The sequence below is a fragment of the Rhinolophus ferrumequinum genome, chromosome 9 (genome assembly GCF_004115265.2).
Source record: "Rhinolophus ferrumequinum isolate MPI-CBG mRhiFer1 chromosome 9, mRhiFer1_v1.p, whole genome shotgun sequence".
NCBI lineage: Eukaryota > Metazoa > Chordata > Mammalia > Chiroptera > Rhinolophidae > Rhinolophus > Rhinolophus ferrumequinum.
In genome coordinates, this window is record NC_046292.1 from 28,566,624 (window position 1) to 28,583,996 (window position 17,373).

Consider the following 17,373-nt stretch of genomic DNA (forward strand, 5'->3'; position numbering starts at 1 on the left):
TTTACCCAGCACCCATTCTGAGTGGGGCACAGGGTATTCAAGGTGAAAAGGACAAGGCCTCAGCCAGCTCTTGGTCTGTAGGACGAGGCAGGTAAATGCCATAATGGAGGTGAGCATAGAGATGGGAAGGAGACATGAATGAGGCCCAGGTGGAGGCTCCTACCTGTCCCAGTGGGGCTGGAGGAAGGGCAGCATGAGCAAAGGTGGGGAAGTGAGAAAAGGCCCTGCTTGCTGCTGTGGGCCAGCTATAATAGCGCTGTAACAGTGGAGTGCCGAGTGCCAGGTTGGGCACTGAGTGGGGGAGAGGGAGGTGGCAGGGTGGGTAAGGATCTTCCTTGCAACCACGCTAAGGAGCTTGGTTGGGCCGGATCCTGCAAGTTGGTGGATTTTGCCCTTTTTAAAAAAGCAACAAAGCTCTTTGTTCAAATGAAATCTTATGCCAAGCTCAGCATGTAAAACTGAGTCACCCAAACCCACTTGGAGCTGCTCAGGTGGAACCGGGGGACAGTTTCCATTGGCCATCTTGTTTAAGTTTCTAAAACCCAGGCTGAGTATATTCCATTCTTTAGATTGCTCTTATTTTGCTGCTTGGGAGGCCCATGTTCTATTTATTTGAGGAGGCAGCGCTGCCTGGCCAGCCCTGAGCAGATGGATGGCCCTTGCTCCCCCTGGTTCCCACCCTTGGCTCCTGCTGATGTGTTGCTCAGCCCACTTACCTGGTGCACCATGGCTGGCATGTCAGAGGGAAGCAGTGTGAACAAGTAGGAGGTGTTAGAGCAGGTCTAGGTGGGGGAGAACCAGGCTGTGACTCATTAAACACCTTGTCCAGAAGACACCACCCATCATAGTCTAGTGGGACCAAGACCATTCACACTAGGTCAAGAAAAATTGTCATGTGGAGGTGAAGGACACGCACTGAAAGGAAAGGGAAGACTTTCGTAGCATCATGGCCTGCACATCTGGGCTTCATGGAACAGAGACAGGAGAGGAGATTCTGGAGCAGCAGTCTCATCTCCACTTCTCTGCACCTCCGCCAACTTTCCTCTGTGGCTCTTAGTTCCATTCCTGAGAAAGACATTCTGACTGGCTCAGCCCAACAGAGCGGGACCTTTCTCGGGTCCGTCTCTAGCTGTAGAGCAATCAGTGGCGGCCAGGAGAGGGGCATGGAGCCATGTGGTACCACATAGAGTTGGCCCTTCCAGAGCTGCAGTGGCTGTCAGGGTGATCCCAGGGCTCCCCATGTCCTTGTGCATCCTTTGCTCTGCAGAGGGGCCTAGCTGAGACGATGCCGGTGGCACTGAAATCCAGCCTGTGCTCCGGGCTGGGTCAGCCCAGGGTACGGGAGGCCTGTTTCTACTGGGGCCATCTAGAGGGGTCAGCTTTTTATAATTTTTCAGGCTAACGAGAATGCCGTTTTCTAATTGGTCCTCCAAGAGGGGGCATTTTTTTCATAGTCTGTACTATGTGCTGGCGGCTGTTGTCCCTCCAGGGACATCCTCAAAGAATCTGGGACTGAGCTGAGGGCCAGCCCTCTCCCTGCCACTTCACTGCAGGAGAGTGATAGGGCTGAGGGCTGAAGGGACTTCAGCCCTTATTGAATTGTCCCCCACCTGCATGTTTCAGACAGGGAAACTGAGGCTCCATTGAGACCTCATCTCTTACCCTGAGCCCGAGCACCAGCCTCTGGCCCAGAGAAGCAGCGGCTGCGCAGCAGCCCTGGTGTGGGGCCCTGGGTCACGTGCTTTTGCTCCCTTTGCCATATTTAGAATCGCTGGATCAGGGGAAACTTCTCGTCCCAGCCCCTGAGGATTCTTGGAAAGAGCCTCGCTCTGAGGGTTGGCTGACTGCCCCTCCCCTTTATCCCCCTGCAAGAGAAAGTAAGAGCCTGTTCTTCCCAGGGGATCCTGGGCACCCCCAGGCCACACTGTACCCCCCTGCCTCTTGGGTCCAGCTGAAGTCCCTTCTGTTCTGCAGTATCAGCTCTTGTTTGCGGCTTAAGAAACCTTTTTTCGCCAAAAGGTGGTGAGGGTCATGGCCTCTGCCCTCCAGGAAACTTGGCTGAATGAGGACAGATTGGTCCTGGTCTGAGGGGTCACATATTACCAAGGCCAGATATAGAAATGAGGGAGCCAGCTGGTGGCCAGGCAGGCGGCAGACACTGGCAGGACTGTCTGGAAGGAGGGACACTGGAGAGAGGGAAGGAAGAAAGGAGGCCCAGGAGGAAGGAAGGGGCAGGGCCTAGATCTGTATGTGCTTTGCCCTGGTGTGGTGGGGGGTGTCGCCTTATCCCACACAGGCTGCTTCCTCCTCCCTTGGGATCATCAGTGCTTAAAAACAAAAATGTCAAACCCCAAACCAAACCGAACAAGAAGTGCATGTGTCAAGCACCTGTGGTGTTCTGGATCTTTTCTCCCATTTTCACTGTTGGGGATAATGGGCCTGTGTCCCCAAGGGCCTGTTCAGCATCCTCTCCAATCCTTCACTCCAGCTATTTCAAACCTCCTCCATCTCTTCACACCCCCTTCCCCCAATCATGCTCCCTACCTCTGAGAAGTGGACCTGGCCTCTTCTTCATAGAGGAAGTCAAACCCCCGTGGGAGCTCTCTGGGCTTCCCCCGCCCCCCACCTTCCTCTCCCACCTAGTCTCTCCCCTTCCCACCTGTCACCATGGAAGCTGGCCAGGTCTGTTCTGCTCGGCACCAGCCCTGCCCCTGCTCTGGATCCCCGCCTCCCTGCTGCCCCTGGGTACTTCATTCATTGATCGCTCCCTCTCTCTCCGACATCTTCAACTTCTCCCTCTCACCTGACTTCTTCCACTCCCCTTCTCTCATCTTAAAAAAAAAAAAAAAAAAAAAAAAAATTCCCCATGCTCTGTATCCTTCTCCAGCTACTGATCTCAGCCTCTACTCTTTGCGTCAAACTTCTTAAAATAGTTCTACCTGCATTCACTGTCTCTACTTCCTCATCACCTCTCTCCCTTCCTCATCCCATTGGGCCTGCTCCGCTCCTTCCCTCCCTCCAAGGCTGTCCTTGCCAAGGTACCCAGTGACCAACTTGTCACCAAATCCAACGAACATTTTTCAGGGCTTATCTCACTTGACCTCTTGGCAGCATTTGACACTGTTGTCCACTCCCTCCTTCTAGAAACACTTTCTTCGCTTGGCCTGGCGCCTCTCTCTTCTGATTTCCCTCCCGTGTTGCTGGCTGCTCCTTCCCAGCCTGGGTGGAGGCTCTATCCTCCCTCTGCTCCTCTGGGGTTCCATTGAGCCCTCCTCTAAATTTGCCACATGTTCTCTGGATGGTTTCAGCTTCTCCCATGGCCTCAGTCACCACTTCTATCCTGATGCCCTCCAAATCTGCATTTCCAGCTCAGGTCTCTCCATGCCCCGTGTTCCTCAGCCCTCTCTATCTCAACATGTCCAAAATGGAACTCATCACCCCCCACATTTGCTCCTTCATTGGGGTCTCCTATCACAGCTTACTCATGGCAACTTCATCCATCCAGTGCCCGCACCAGAAATAGGAGCCATTCTCCCGCATTGTCCCCATTTCCAATTAATCATGGAGTCCTACTTCCTGAAACTTTCTCCAGGCCATCCACTTCTCTTTAGTGCCACCACCGTCATCTCTCTATACTCTGAATTATTGTGGAGTCGTCTACTTGCTTTTCCTTATCAGTCTCACCTCCTCTAAGCCACACTCGACACTGCCTGAAGCACAAATCAGACCATGTCATTCGCTCTCTTAAAACTCTACGATGGCTCCCCATTGCTTTTAGGACAACGTTCATAATGCCTGAGGGCGCCACTCCAGGCCCCTGGATCTGGCCCTCTCTGGCGTCCCCACTGCCCCTTCCCTTCCAGCCCCCACCGTCCAGAACTGCTGCCTGCCCTGGGCTGTCTGCAGGTTCCAGCGTCTCTGTTGCTTGCACAACCTGGTTTCTCTGCTTGGGGCACCCCCACCCCGTCCTCATTACCTCCTTCAACAAGTCTTCATTGATTCCCCCACTTGGGCTCTGCTAAAGCCATCTTAGGGCTGACCCAAACCCCTGGGCACATTGTCATCAGCTTGTCCATCAGGTCACTGCTGTGCTATACTTGTTAATTTCTTGGGGGGCCTGGATTATTCATTTCTGGCTTTACAATAAACCTGGCTGATTGTAGGTGGCAATGAATGTTTCTTAAGTGAATGTGGCTCAGAGAGGTTAGGTAATAACCTCTGTTCTGCTCTGTAACGGCCTCACCCCTCCACTATGACCCCATCCCTCTAGCCTCCAAGCTCCTGTCTCTCCAGGAACAGCCCAGAGAATCTGGAATTGAGCTCATGGATGACCCTCTCCCTTCTACCCCACTGCTTGAGAGTCATAACACTGATGTCCCCTACCTCATGTTGCAGACAGGGAAACTGAGGCCCAGAGAGGTAGTATGGCTTGGTGGTCCAGGTGGACCTGAGTTCAGGTCCTGGTCTTATGACTTTGGAAAACCTTGTATACCTTTCTTCCTATCTTTTTTTCCTTTTAAATAACAGCTTTAAGAAGATATTCACATACCATAAACCACCCCCCTTGTAAAGTGTACAATTCATTGGTTTTCAGTATATTCACAGAGTTGTGCAGCCATCATACCTTTCTGAGCCTCCGTTTCCTCATTGGTCAACCTTGGGTGATTACGGTACTGCTCTCATGGGGTTATTGTGAGAAGTGATGGAAAATATGCATGTAGAGGGCTTGGCCCAGCATCTGGCCAACAGGAATCCTTGGCCAGCAAGGGCAGTTATGGGGTTACAGAGCAAATCGGGTAAAGCCAACGTTGCCATGAGACCTGCCGCCCCAGGGGGGCTTTCCTGGATCCCGTTTGGTGGCTACTTCTGAGCAGTGATTTGAGCCAGGCCATCGTGGTGGTGATGGGGGCTGGGAAGGCAATGATTGCAGTTGTTTAAAAAACCTTGAGGTAGCTAATAATTGAGTCAGTCATAACCCCTCTCATTAGCTAAGCCACTGATTCTCAAAGTGTGGTCCCTGGGAAGCAGCATTAGTATCACAGGGGAACTTTGTAGAAATGCAAGTTCTCAGGCCCCACTTCACACTTACTGAATCAGACACTCTAGATGTGGTGCCCAGAAATAAGTGTTTTAATAAGCCCTCTAGGTGATTCTGATGCCGCTATAGTTTGAGGACCGCAGTTCTAAGCAAACCATTCACCTATTCCTTGCTGCCTTTCTGAATGAGTGAGATAGTCACAGAATGGTGGGGGGTGGGGAGGAAGGGTTGTGATAAATCTCACAATAAGCCCCAGCCAGGGAGAGCCCGCCAGGCAGTGCCCATCTGTCCCAGCTCTGTCTTCTGGGCTGCGCAAGGGCCCCAAATTGCAACCAGACATGATAAGCCAAGATGCTCCAGAAAGTGGTTGCCAGTTTGGCCTCTCTGCTGGGGAAATTATAGAGGCCCGAGTCAACAAACTCCTGTGAGCCATCTATACAGAGGCATCTTGTACAGAGGGAGAAACTGAGGCCCCAGAGAGGGCCAGAGACAATCCTTACAGTCCTTATTCGTTGCATGAATGAAGTCACAATCTGGTTCTGGCAGATACAACCAGGCCCTAGCTCAGGTCTCCTTCTTCCTGTCTTCTCCCTCCCTGAGTTCCAGACATCTGCTGTCCTAGTAGTGAGTGTCAGTGTGAGGACCCTTCAGGAAGTGCAAGGCAGCTTGGGGGTCATCCTGAGCTGAGCTTCCAGCCCCAGCTCTGTCATTGATTCACTGTGTGATCTTGAGCAAGTGTGTCCCTCCCTAAGCCCCATTTCCTCATCTGGAAGACGGGGACAATTATTCAGGTGCCTGGAACACAAGATGTTCTCTATAAACTAAGTATATCTGTTCAGCTGTATTGAGCATCTAGGGTAAGGAAACTCCCAGCCCGTGCATAAAGGCAGGAGGAGGTGAAGTTCAGGGGCTTTTTAAACAACATATAGCAAATGGAGCTGGTGAAGTTCGGAGAGCTGCCTTCTCTTCACTTCTCAGGAAGGATGCTGGGGAAACTGATGGGTCAGGGATGGATGTGCTGAGAGTTTTGGGAGTCTCTTCAGTGGATACAAACTGGGGGCTTTGGTGACACGGTGTCCTGATATTTGTTTAACGTGAATTTCTGCTATTCATTTACTCAGTCTTTCAACCGTGCTATGAAAAAATAAATAAATAAAGCAGGGTAAGGGGAGAGAGGGTGGGGAGGGGCCGTTATTTTGGAGAGAGGGTGGTTGGGGAAAGCCTCTCCAAAGAAGCGATGTTTGAACAGAGAGCTGGATGAGTAAAAGAGCAATAAATAAGCAGAGAAAACAGCAAAGTGCAAAGCCTGGAGACGGAACTACATTCCTGTTCCAGGAATGGCAAGGACATCAGAATGCTGGAGCCCAGTGATGGAGGGGTGAGAGGGGAAATCATCAAGTTCAAGGGGGCGGGCAGATCTCACAGGGCCTTGCTGGAAACCCCGAGGGGTTAGACTTTTGCTCTCTAAGCATGATGGGAAGTCAATAGAGAGTTTTGAGGAAAGTGATGGTTTCTGGCTTTGCATTATAGGAGGATCTCTCTGGCTGCTTTGAAGAGAATGGTTTATAGTAGAGCCAGAGTGGAGACAGGGAAACCAGTCAGGGACAAGAAAGTGGTGGCTTAGTCAGGATGGTGAGCCGTGGCCTGTTCAGAGATGTATTCTGAACGTAGAGCCAATAGGAATTTCTAAGGGGTGGGATGTGGAAGCTGATGGAAAAAGAAAGTCAAGGGTACCCCTATCCGGCTGAGCTCCAGGGTGGAAGGTGGTGCCATTGCCAAGAAGGGGAGACTGAAGAGGAGCAAGATTTGAGGACAAACTGAGAGTTTGGTTCGGGACACGTTTGGTTTGAGAAGCCATTAGCCATCCAAGGAGAGACGTTGAGTAGGCAGTTGAACATGTGAGCTGGACTCCGGGGAGAGGCTGTCACATTCTCACACCTGCTGAATGGCAAAGGCTATTGTGGTAAAGGGGTGGGAGCAGCATTAAAAATGTTTTCATCCCCCATTTGTATTTTTACGGAAATTCATTTTAAAATTTATATTAGTTTGTTATTCTAAAAAATACTAGAAAATGCAGAAAAGCAAAAAACAAAACAAAAGCCAAATCAGTCTTAACTTTGCCACCCAGAGATAAGTCCTGCTGACTCTTGGTAGGTAGTATATAAAAAACATCTACAAAAATTTGAAATCACGATGCCATTAAAATTTTATAATCTGCTTTTCTCACTTAACCTGTTGCGAACTGGACATTTGTAGATGAATAATTATTGGCATGGAAAGAAAAATGTGGAGATAAAATGTTTTGACACACCCAGTAGCCAGGCCCTAGTGTGGCCCAGTTACTTGAGGATCTGAAGTCAGCTGGGCAATGGGACTGACGGATTCTGTGTAGGGTTGCCATGAAGGCCCATTAGGAATTGTCTGCAGCCCTTCCCAGAGGATGGGGCTGGATGAGATGACCTCAGGGAGGGCCATCTCAGTGGCAGTCCCTGCCCCCAGTGGATGTGGCTGCTGTGCTTTCTGTGGTTAATTACTGAACAAGAGGAGTTGGTGCTCTCCTTTACACCTTATGTCTTCGCTGCCTTAGCTCTTGACTGGAACTGGCCAAGGGGGCCTCTTCCTCCTTCCTTCATTCAAAACCCTTTACTGACATCTGGCACCTAGCTCCGCTACCCAGGGGCATATACTGGGATGTAGCCCTATACCTGCCCTCCAAGCAGGCCAGGAGCCCCTGTCTAAGGAGGTGTAAGTGGGCCAGAGTGGAGCCATGCCCTTTCCATGTCCTTCCTCCTGTCAGCCCCTGCTTTATAGATGAGACTGGCTCAGAGAAGGTAGGTGACTTTCCCAGGGCCACACATACAACAGGACTGGTATTCAAACCCAGGTCTCTCTGACTTCCAGCCCACGCCCCTGCCACTACAACACACGAACACAAATAAAGCCATGTAGAAAGCGACCTGGGCCACATACAGAGGGGCCAGCATTGGGAGGGGAGAGTAGAGTGTAGGGGATGGGCATCCCAGAGGGCTCCTTCGAGCAGGAACATTGTGTGGGGGAAGGGTGAGCAGTCTCAGCAGTCTACAACGACGGTTAGGTGTTTTAGGCAGAATGCAGCATCAGCAGTCCCAGGGCGGGAGAGTCTGCGGACATTTGGGGAAAGCTATAGGTCAGTCCACAAGGGATGTGTTTCCAGAGAAGTCCATTCCCTCGGGCATCTCTTTCAGGGCATGCCCCCACCCCAAAGAGGAGCACTTCTGGGAGTCCAGCCACGTTCCCTTTTGCTGTATCTGCAGCTGTATCTGTCATCCTGCATCCCTCACCGATTCACATCCTCCCAAGGCCACCAGCATCTCTCCTCATACTCTTTCTCTTCTGCCCATCCACTGGGAAGTTAGGAGCCCTGGCTCTAATCTCACCTGTCCTGGACATACTGGCTGACCTTGGGCAATGCCTTTCCCTCTCTGGGCCTCAGTTTCCTCATGTGTGCAATTGGGGTTGAGGGAAGTGGTAGAGGAATTCGGTTCTAATGTTCCTTCTATGTCTAAACATCTGGTTCTGGGCTACTCAGCAGCTTCCCACTGCACTCAGGGGAGTTTCAGGCCTCCATGGCATGGGTCCATGCTGCCTGATTCTCCTCCCTACACCCTCTCCCCCTCTGCATCCTTCTCTCCCTACCTGTCCTCTCTGATCCCCTTTCCTTCCATAGCTGTCTCATTATTTAATTCCTTAAGAGCTCATGAAGATGGGGGCAATTGTCCCAATTCTGTAGATAACGCCATGCTTCTGCCACCTTTGGGATCATAGGGAAGGGGGATCCCTTCCTCAGCCGCTGACCTTCCCTGGCCCCCTGGCTGACCTCTGGGGCACGTCTCTCAAGACAGCCTTAAAACTGAGCCAGGGACTGAGGCCACCACTCATGAGTGTCTGAGCCTGGAGGCGTTTCCTGACTGTGGGACCCTGGGCCAGCCTGTTCCCACTGCCGGCCCAGACCAACCTACCACTCACAGCTGAATGACCACTTCTCTGAGGTGCAGCCCTGCATCAAAGGCAGTTGAGAAGGTTGTAAAGTGTCTGTGAGCTCGGTAGCCCGGAGCTCGGGGGCTTCTCCATTTGGTGTCCAGCACAGAGCCACAACTCCAAGGAACTCTGATTCTTTTATCTGCTTTCCAGATAATTCTTCCCAAATAATGCTTCCCTCCTCCTCCAGCTACACAGCTTGCTGCCTCGTCTCCCCCGTTGTGTTATCCATCTAGCAGTCTAACCCTCCCCTTCATGCTGCAATTGCAGATTTTTGCTGGTGTTCAGCTGCCTGGTGCTGTCCGTGCTGTCCACTATCCAGGAGCACCAGGAACTTGCCAACGAGTGTCTCCTCATCTTGGTGAGTGCCGGGGTCCCTGCCTGAGGGAGGCTGTTGAAGTAGCATCTCTGGGTTCATAGTGAGGGTGGAGAGAGACTTCTCATACCATGGCTCAGACAGTGGCTTGCTGTGCTGTGTTCCTGAGCTAGTGGCCATCCCTCTCTGGGCTTTATCTCCTGCTTTACAGCAGGTGTCGGGGGACCTCCTGCTTCTATGCCAGGGCTTATGATGGGCCCATAGACGAGGTGAGTAGGTCCCACTCCTTCTCAGGATCCAAACTGGTAATTCCACTGCTAGTGAGATGTTTGTTTTTGGAATTCTTTCCCCCTAAACAGAAGCATCTTGGAGGGGGACAGATAACAGATAGCCACCCTTTATGTCACCCAGTCAGGGTTAGAAAGTCTGGGATGACTGGAAGGGGGGAGGTGGGGTGAGGAGAAAAACCCAGACAGCATAGGGGCCAGGAAGGGAGGACAGACGTGGGCTTTCAGTCTCTTTGCAAGGGGCCACCTGCCTTTGAGGATCCTCCTCAGGTTCATCCAGGTAAGAATCTCCTGGGGAGGTGGTCTGAGGAAATGCGAGTACCCAAGGACTCGGGGATGTTTCTGGCCTGTGTGACCTGGTCCCCAGTCCTAGAGATTGGTGAGAACTCAGGCCCCTGGCCCCACAGGAATTCGTGATGATTGTGGTGTTTGGACTGGAGTACATCATCCGTGTCTGGTCTGCTGGATGTTGCTGCCGCTACCGAGGATGGCAGGGCCGCTTCCGCTTTGCCAGAAAACCCTTCTGTGTCATCGGTAAGAAGGATTGCCCCCCCAACCCCGCGCCCGCCCCTTGACCCCCAGCCCCAGAGTTGACACCCTGACCTCATCCCTGACCCAGACCCTGGCCGCTGACACAGACTCCACGGACCCTCCCAATCCTCACCACGGCACCACGATCCCACCAACTCCCGACTTTGGGTTCCTGACGTGGGGTGGGTTGGTTCCCGGGTGCTAGCCGTGACCTCGCCATCCCCGCCCCTGCAGACTTCATCGTCTTCGTGGCCTCGGTGGCCGTCATCGCCGCGGGCACGCAGGGCAACATCTTTGCCACGTCTGCGTTGCGCAGCATGCGCTTCCTGCAGATCCTGCGCATGGTACGCATGGACCGCCGCGGCGGGACCTGGAAGCTGCTGGGCTCGGTGGTCTACGCGCACAGCAAGGTGAGACGGCGGGGGCGGGCCGGGCCGGATCGGAGTGCGGAGGGCGAGGCCGAAGTGGAGCCTGGGAGGGAGACCGGGAGGGGGCAGGGCCGGGGGTGGGGGTGGGGGTGGGGGTGGGGGGGGTTGGGGGAGGTGGGGGTTTAAGGGGCGGAACAAGGTGAGGGCAGAAGCTGGGCCGGGCCGAGGCCAGCGGGGTAGGGCTTGAGGATCTCACTTAGAAGCTTCTGGATTGGGGAGTCTAAATGCACAACAACGTGGGGAGCTGGGGCGGGTCTGAGGGTGGGGATGGGGTCAGGGCTAGATGGGGGGCCAGATCAAAGCCTGAAAGTGGGGCTTGTGGGCGGAGGCCTGAGCTTGAAACCTGAAAGGTTAAGGGCAGGGCTGGGGGTGTGTCCTGCGGTTTTGAGGGGTCCTAGCCGTGTGGGGAAGGCGGGGCAGGGTCTCCTTGAAGGGAGATGCTGAGAAAGAAAGGTTGGCAGAGCCGCAGCCAGGGAACTCCGAGAGGTGGGCTATTTTTATCCCCTTCCAGAACGGCTCCCATAGGCCATTCTGAGAGCCCGCCACCTTCCCACCTCTCCCAGGTGGGCGCAGCGTTCCCCACTTCCTCACGCCCTTCCGCTGCAGCCCCCCCTATGGTCTCACCCGTTTCTGCCCCCGCAGGAGCTGATCACCGCCTGGTACATCGGGTTCCTGGTGCTCATCTTTGCCTCCTTCCTGGTCTATCTGGCCGAGAAGGATGCCAACTCCGACTTCTCCTCCTACGCCGACTCGCTCTGGTGGGGAACGGTGCGTGACGGTCTGTGCAGGACACCCCTTCTCCCTAGGACCGTCCAGACAGTTGTGACCTCTGATTCTGGGCTGAGGGCCTCTCGGCTAGGGCTGGGACCCTCTATGACCAGCCGATATTTGCCCCAGTGGCCCTGCTTGTGCCCGCATCAAGTCCCCCACGTGATACCTTCCCCCTGACCAACATCGAGGGGGTAACTGTCTGTGTCCCTAACCAGTCCCCTTTACAAGTCCTTGTGACCAGCCTCTTGCAGCCAACCACGGAGGCCCCTTCCCTCATGGTCAGGCTTCTATCTGCCTGTGCCCCCAACAAGCTCCTTTGGGAGGCCCCTGTGACCAGCCCTGTGGGTCACCTGTGTGTGTCCCCAGATTACACTGACGACCATTGGCTATGGTGACAAGACGCCTCACACGTGGCTGGGCAGGGTCCTGGCTGCCGGCTTCGCCTTACTAGGCGTCTCCTTCTTTGCCTTGCCTGCGGTAAGTCCCCACCTAGGGTCACCCCACCTGGGGGAGAGGGGCCCTGAGGGCAGAGCCTGCTAAGCCCCTGTCCTTCATTAGCGGTGGGGGGCACCTCAGATGGGCAGAGGTTGCCTTTTGTTGTCCCCACCAGCACATTCCCCCAACCATGCTTATCCCCCTAGGGCATCCTCGGCTCCGGCTTTGCCCTGAAGGTGCAGGAGCAGCACCGGCAGAAGCACTTCGAGAAGCGGAGGATGCCAGCGGCCAACCTTATCCAGGTACAAGATGCTCAGGAAGCCCCTGAACTGAACTGGTGTGTCAACACTGTGTGCTGACCCTCGTGTACAGCTTCACAACTGTGACTCCACTTTGACGCTCACAGAGGAGATGTGACTTTTCCGGGGTCACATGCTGGGATGAGAGCTGGGATGCTGACGCAGATTGTCGGAAACTCCTCCCTGTACCAAATGCCCAGTTTAGGGTTAGCTAGAGCAGCCCCATTTGCCCACTCCGGTCCCAGCTCTACATGGCCTGGATGAGAGGCCCTAGGCCCGGGTAAAGACACCCATTAACTGTGCAGCTATCAGTAAACCTGCTCCACTCCCAACACCTTAATTCATTCCACAAGCACTCACGCAAATGAATGTTGTGACTACAAACTGAGATAAATGCCTTGAAAGAAAGAAATGGTTCTTTGAAGGGCATTTAACAGGGGACCTGGTCTTGAAGGGGGACTCAGGGAAGACTGCCTCGGGAAAATGACACGAGTAAGAGCTGGGTGATGGGTCGACGTTAACAAGGTGAAGAGGTGAAGGGGGAAGCATTCAGCGTAAGGGAACAGCATGTGCAAAGGTCGTGGTGTGTTTGATGAACTTGAAAGAAGCTAGCAGGGCTGGAACAGAAAGCTGCAGGAGGAATGGATAGTGGGGAGGTGGGCTGGGCCCAGACCTCGAGGCCATAGGGACGAGTTTAACTTTTTCCTAAAAGCAACATGGAACCCCTGGCAGGGGAGCGGGGTTCAGATTTGTGTTTTGAAAAGTGGTGAATGGAATGGAGGGTGACCCAAGTGTGTGGGGGAGACCAGATAAGAGACTGCATGAGGCAGAGTGCTGGCTGATGTGGACTAGGGTTGTGACAGGTGAGATGGAAAGAAATGGGCAGATTCTGCATATTGAGGAAGTGAGATTAGTGACATCAGGAGTGAGGGAGAAGGAGGTGGTGGGGTGACTTTCAGGTTTCTGGCTTGCCCAGCCGGATGATTGATGGCCCTGCTCGCTGGAGTGGGACCAGAATAGGGGAATGAAGCATGTGAGTTTGCCTGGAGCATGTGGAGTCTGAAGGACCTCGGAGCCCCTGAGTGGCGGTGCTGAGCAAGAACTGGATGTGTACAGCTGTGTAGCTGAGAAGAGAGCCATGGGCTGGGCAGAGAAGGTACAGAGCCATTGTGTGTAGACAGTAATGAAGCTCTGGGTGAGCTCACCCAGAGGGGAGAGGAAAGAGAGAGAAGAGAAGATGGCCCAGAACTGGACTTTTAGGAACCTCAAATTTTCGTGGCTGGGCAGGGAAAGTCGAGCTGGCCAAGGAGCGAGAGAAGCAGTAGTCAGACAGGTGGGTAGAAACCAGGCCTGTGTGGCCTCCATTTTCCCCACTGTGCTCAGGCATTCTGATGGGGCATGGGCCGAGGCAAGGGCTCTGATTTGTGCGGCTCTGTGACTCAGCCTTGGCTTCTCCCTGGCCTAGGGTGTGTACGAGAGAACCCCTTTGGGACACAGTTCAGGGAATGCTGGCACAGGCCGTGTCAGCCTGCTCCCCAGCATGCCACACTCTGACTGGCCCCCCGCATCCCAAGTCTGACTGGTGCCCCTCCTTATCTCTCCTCCCCAGGGTGGAACCCTGTTCCCGATCCCTGCTATCTCCAGCCACCAGGCCAGCCTTTCCTTTTCAGCATCCCCTGGGACACAATGGTCACTGTCCCCTGGGAGCTGGCCTTCCGAGGGGCATTGTAGGGGCAGGCGGCTGGCACTGTCCAGGCCGAGAGACAGCTGGTATTGTGGCGCCCATAATTAATGAGACAGTCTGGCAGCTGCTCCCCAGCCCAAGCCAGGGGCCTAGGCAAGCAGGAAGTAAAAATATTCCTGTCCTGGGAGTGTGCCTGGCTGGTGAGGTCAGCAGTGGGCAGTCCCTTAGGACAAGAGGCACCCAAAGAAGGGGGGCATCCAGGGCCAGTTCTGCTTTGTCCTGCCTGGCAGCTTCCATGCCTCCCTGCCCTCACTGGTCACCCACTCACAGTACTCCCTGGCTCTTCTTACCTGGAGGGAGGGAGACATTCCTTCCTCTCGTCTGGCCCTCATCCCTCCTGCAGCTGAGGAAACCCTGCAGGGCCACGGATGCTGAGGGGATGGTAGGTGATGCTCTCTACTCTTCCACCCCATGGGCAGTGACAGGCAGCTGGGAAAGATGGGGTGGCTTATTATTAGTAATGATTTAGTCAGCATTCATTCCCCAAACACTTGCAGAACACCTACCGTGTGCTGGAGGATACACTGGTGACCAAGACACAGCTTACAGTCTAGGAGGAGAAAAATGCATTAATCAAATACACAATGAATTATCTGTCAGCTGTGGTAAGGGAGATAACAGGAGGGTTTAACAGGGGAACTTGGCATTAAGTGCCAACTATGTGCCAAGCACTACGTTAGGCATTTCACATACGTTCGCCCGGTTAATCCTCACACTACCCAGTTAGGTAAGTAGTATTACATCCATTTTGCAGATGAGGTAACTGAGGCCCTGCAGCTTTACTTAATTTGCCCATACTTGTAAGGGGCACAGCTGGGACTGGAAACCCCTATCTGCCTGACGACAAAACCCCAGTTCTTAACTCCTGCACTCTAAGACCCCTGGCTCGGAGGCTGATCTGCTTATCACCTTAGGGAAGTAATTTCTCTCTCGGCTGCCAATTCTTTGGCTAGTCCTTCTGCTGCCTTTGGAATTGGAATTGGAGTTGGCGTCTGGCTCTGCGTACCCTTCAGCTGGCCCAATGCCTGGGTTCTCTCGGGGCAGAGGGTGGGGGACTGAGAGGCCTGTCTGATGCCTCGTCTCCCCCTTTCGCTTCCCCCATACCTCCAGGCTGCATGGCGCCTGTACTCTACTGACACAAGCCGGGCCTACCTGACAGCCACCTGGTACTACTACGACAGTATCCTCCCGTCCTTCAGGTAGGCCCAGCTGCGGGGGGAGGGGGTGGGGAGGGAGGGAAGGCTGACGGTAAGGCCCCTTAAGGACAAGTGGCTGGGACTCGGCCCTGGAGGGTGGGAAAGAGATGATGGCTCCCAAGGGAGCATCCGAGGCTGGTTCTGCAGATTCTACTAACTCAGAGCGTGGACTGTCCGCTGTCCCACTCTCTACATCCAGGAAAGGCAGCGACACTGGACACACGAGGCATGGGGTGGACGCTGCCCCTCTCACTGAGCCTGTGTCCTAGGCTTCTGGCAGTCCGTATGCTCACCCGGAGTTGATGCCACTCAGCGCAGTGGCATAGCAAGCTCATTTCCCGTCGGTCTGAGTTGAGGGCAGCGTTAGCCCTTGCCAGCCTGGTGTATTGCAGCTGGGTGGAAAAAGTGGGCGATGGGCAAGAACAGGTGTACCCAAGTTGGGTGGTGCAAGTGCCCACACAGCCCCCCTGTGCGGGAATATGTGCCTGTTTTCACTGTGCTAGGCAGTGGCCTTAGGACCCAGAAGTGGGTTCGCCCCGTGGCCTAGGCCAGGGTAAGCCGGCACAGGGGTGGCTCCACACAGGATTATGAATAGCGTCATCAAGGTTCACGTGGCCGGGTGCCTGGCCAGGCCCTCAGGTAGGAATGAAGACCACGGAGCACAGCTCAGTCCCGTGGGCAGGCGGGCATCAAGTGAGCGTCAAGGTGGGCCAGGCTGCTGTGCTCAGCACTTCTGCGGTGTCTTTTTTTGCCTCATTAGTTCTCCAAGAGCAGCTGTTGCGTGATCCCACTCATTCCTGCACCTGGCTTCCCCCCTCCCTGCCTCAGGGGCTTCCTAGGGGAGGAGTAGACAAGAAGGGGCTAGGAAAGGGGGCTCCCAGAATCACACTGGTTCCCCCCGATCTCTCCACCTGGCAGAGACAAGCTCCCACCTCAGAGACAAGGGAGGGTGATTGGATTAGAGAAGCCACGCTTCCCAGGAGGAGCCCTAAAATGACTCAAAGCCAGGCCTGGGGGTGTGGGGCAAGGGCTGTTTGTTAGAAATATGATGGGTGTGAGGGGGAGGGAAGATTTGGGGGTGGGGTAGCCTTGGGTTCTTTGCTAAGAGGGACAGAACTTGGTTTGGAGATTCTGGGTCCACTGGGCCTCTTGCTCCTTGGACCTCAGTTTCCTCATCTGTACAATAGGAAGGCAGAAAAGGGAGATATCCTCCTTGGGTTATGTAAACAGTAAGTAGCCTGGAGAATTAGGAAGAGGCTGAGCCCCCAATCTAGTTTCTAAGAACCCAGAGCTGCAGGAAAAGGAAGCTGGGCTAGCCACCCTATTAAGCCTCCCTCCTCAGCCTGAGTTTGCGCCCTATGATCCAGAGAGAGATCTGGAGGGTGAGGATTTTAGGGCTGCCGCTGGCCTCTGGATAGTCAGGCACACCTCTATATCCAGGCGCTCAGCTTGATGGGCAGAGTAAGCTGGATTTGAGCTCCCATTTGCCCCCTTGCGATGGTGCCCTGGAGTTGTGCTTAGCTTGCACAACCGTACTTGGCATCCCTGAGGATTTCCCAGGAACTGAGTGTAGAAAGGGAGGGAGGAAATGCTAGTCTCTCCCAGCTTGCACCCCTGCCTGCTCTGGCCTGGGGTATTTGCTGAGCACCTCTAGAGAGGCAGGGCCTGGCAGGACCTGAGCTCAGGAGCTCGGTGCCTACCGAGTGAGGGGGTGGTGCCAGGGCCCTGCCTGCTGCTGATGGAGCCCTCTCCTGCAGAGAGCTGGCCCTCTTGTTTGAGCACGTGCAACGGGCCCGCAATGGGGGCCTACGGCCCCTGGAGGTGCGACGGGCGCCGGTACCTGACGGAGCGCCTTCCCGTTACCCGCCCGTTGCCACCTGCCACCGGCCGGGCAGCGCCTTCTTCTGCCCTGGGGAAAGGTAGGGGCCCTTTGGGGCCGCCACCTCCTCTTGCTTCTCCTCCTTCTCTTCCATTTTCTGTCTCATCCTCTCTCAGACCTGCCTCCAGCCACTACATGGGTGTCTGGGCCTGTTCTGGGGACTCCCAGACCTTGTCATGAGGCTTGGTCAGTTGTCGTCAGACAGCCTGACAGGTACAGACTAAGAACCTCTCTGGAGAGGCCAGGCTGAAGTAACCTTTTTGTCACCTGGGAGAGTGGGAGATTCGTCCATACCATCCTGCCCTATCACCTCCTCCATTCATTCCGTTGTCCTCTTTCTTTCTCTGTTTCCACATCCCCCTCATTCTTCCGTCCCTGCACCCCCATTCCCTCCTGGGAAGCTGGAGAGAGGAGGAGGCCGCTGGCCACAGG

General features: G+C 54.5%; 1 protein-coding gene across 3 annotated transcripts in view; it reads left to right on the forward strand.

Moving 5' to 3' along the window:
* The window catches only part of KCNQ4 (potassium voltage-gated channel subfamily Q member 4), a 54,864-nt gene that overhangs the window by 21,226 nt on the left and 16,265 nt on the right, over positions 1 to 17,373 (forward strand). For 2 of the 3 annotated variants that reach the window (XM_033115329.1, XM_033115331.1), the window contains exons 2-9: positions 9,326 to 9,416; positions 10,066 to 10,192; positions 10,424 to 10,599; positions 11,260 to 11,385; positions 11,755 to 11,865; positions 12,030 to 12,125; positions 14,977 to 15,065; positions 16,820 to 16,981. In XM_033115329.1, coding sequence (XP_032971220.1) covers positions 9,326 to 9,416; positions 10,066 to 10,192; positions 10,424 to 10,599; positions 11,260 to 11,385; positions 11,755 to 11,865; positions 12,030 to 12,125; positions 14,977 to 15,065; positions 16,820 to 16,981 — 978 coding nt within the window. The remainder of the gene's footprint in view (positions 1 to 9,325; positions 9,417 to 10,065; positions 10,193 to 10,423; positions 10,600 to 11,259; positions 11,386 to 11,754; positions 11,866 to 12,029; positions 12,126 to 14,976; positions 15,066 to 16,819; positions 16,982 to 17,373) is intronic. The other variant, XM_033115330.1, reaches the window with a different exon arrangement.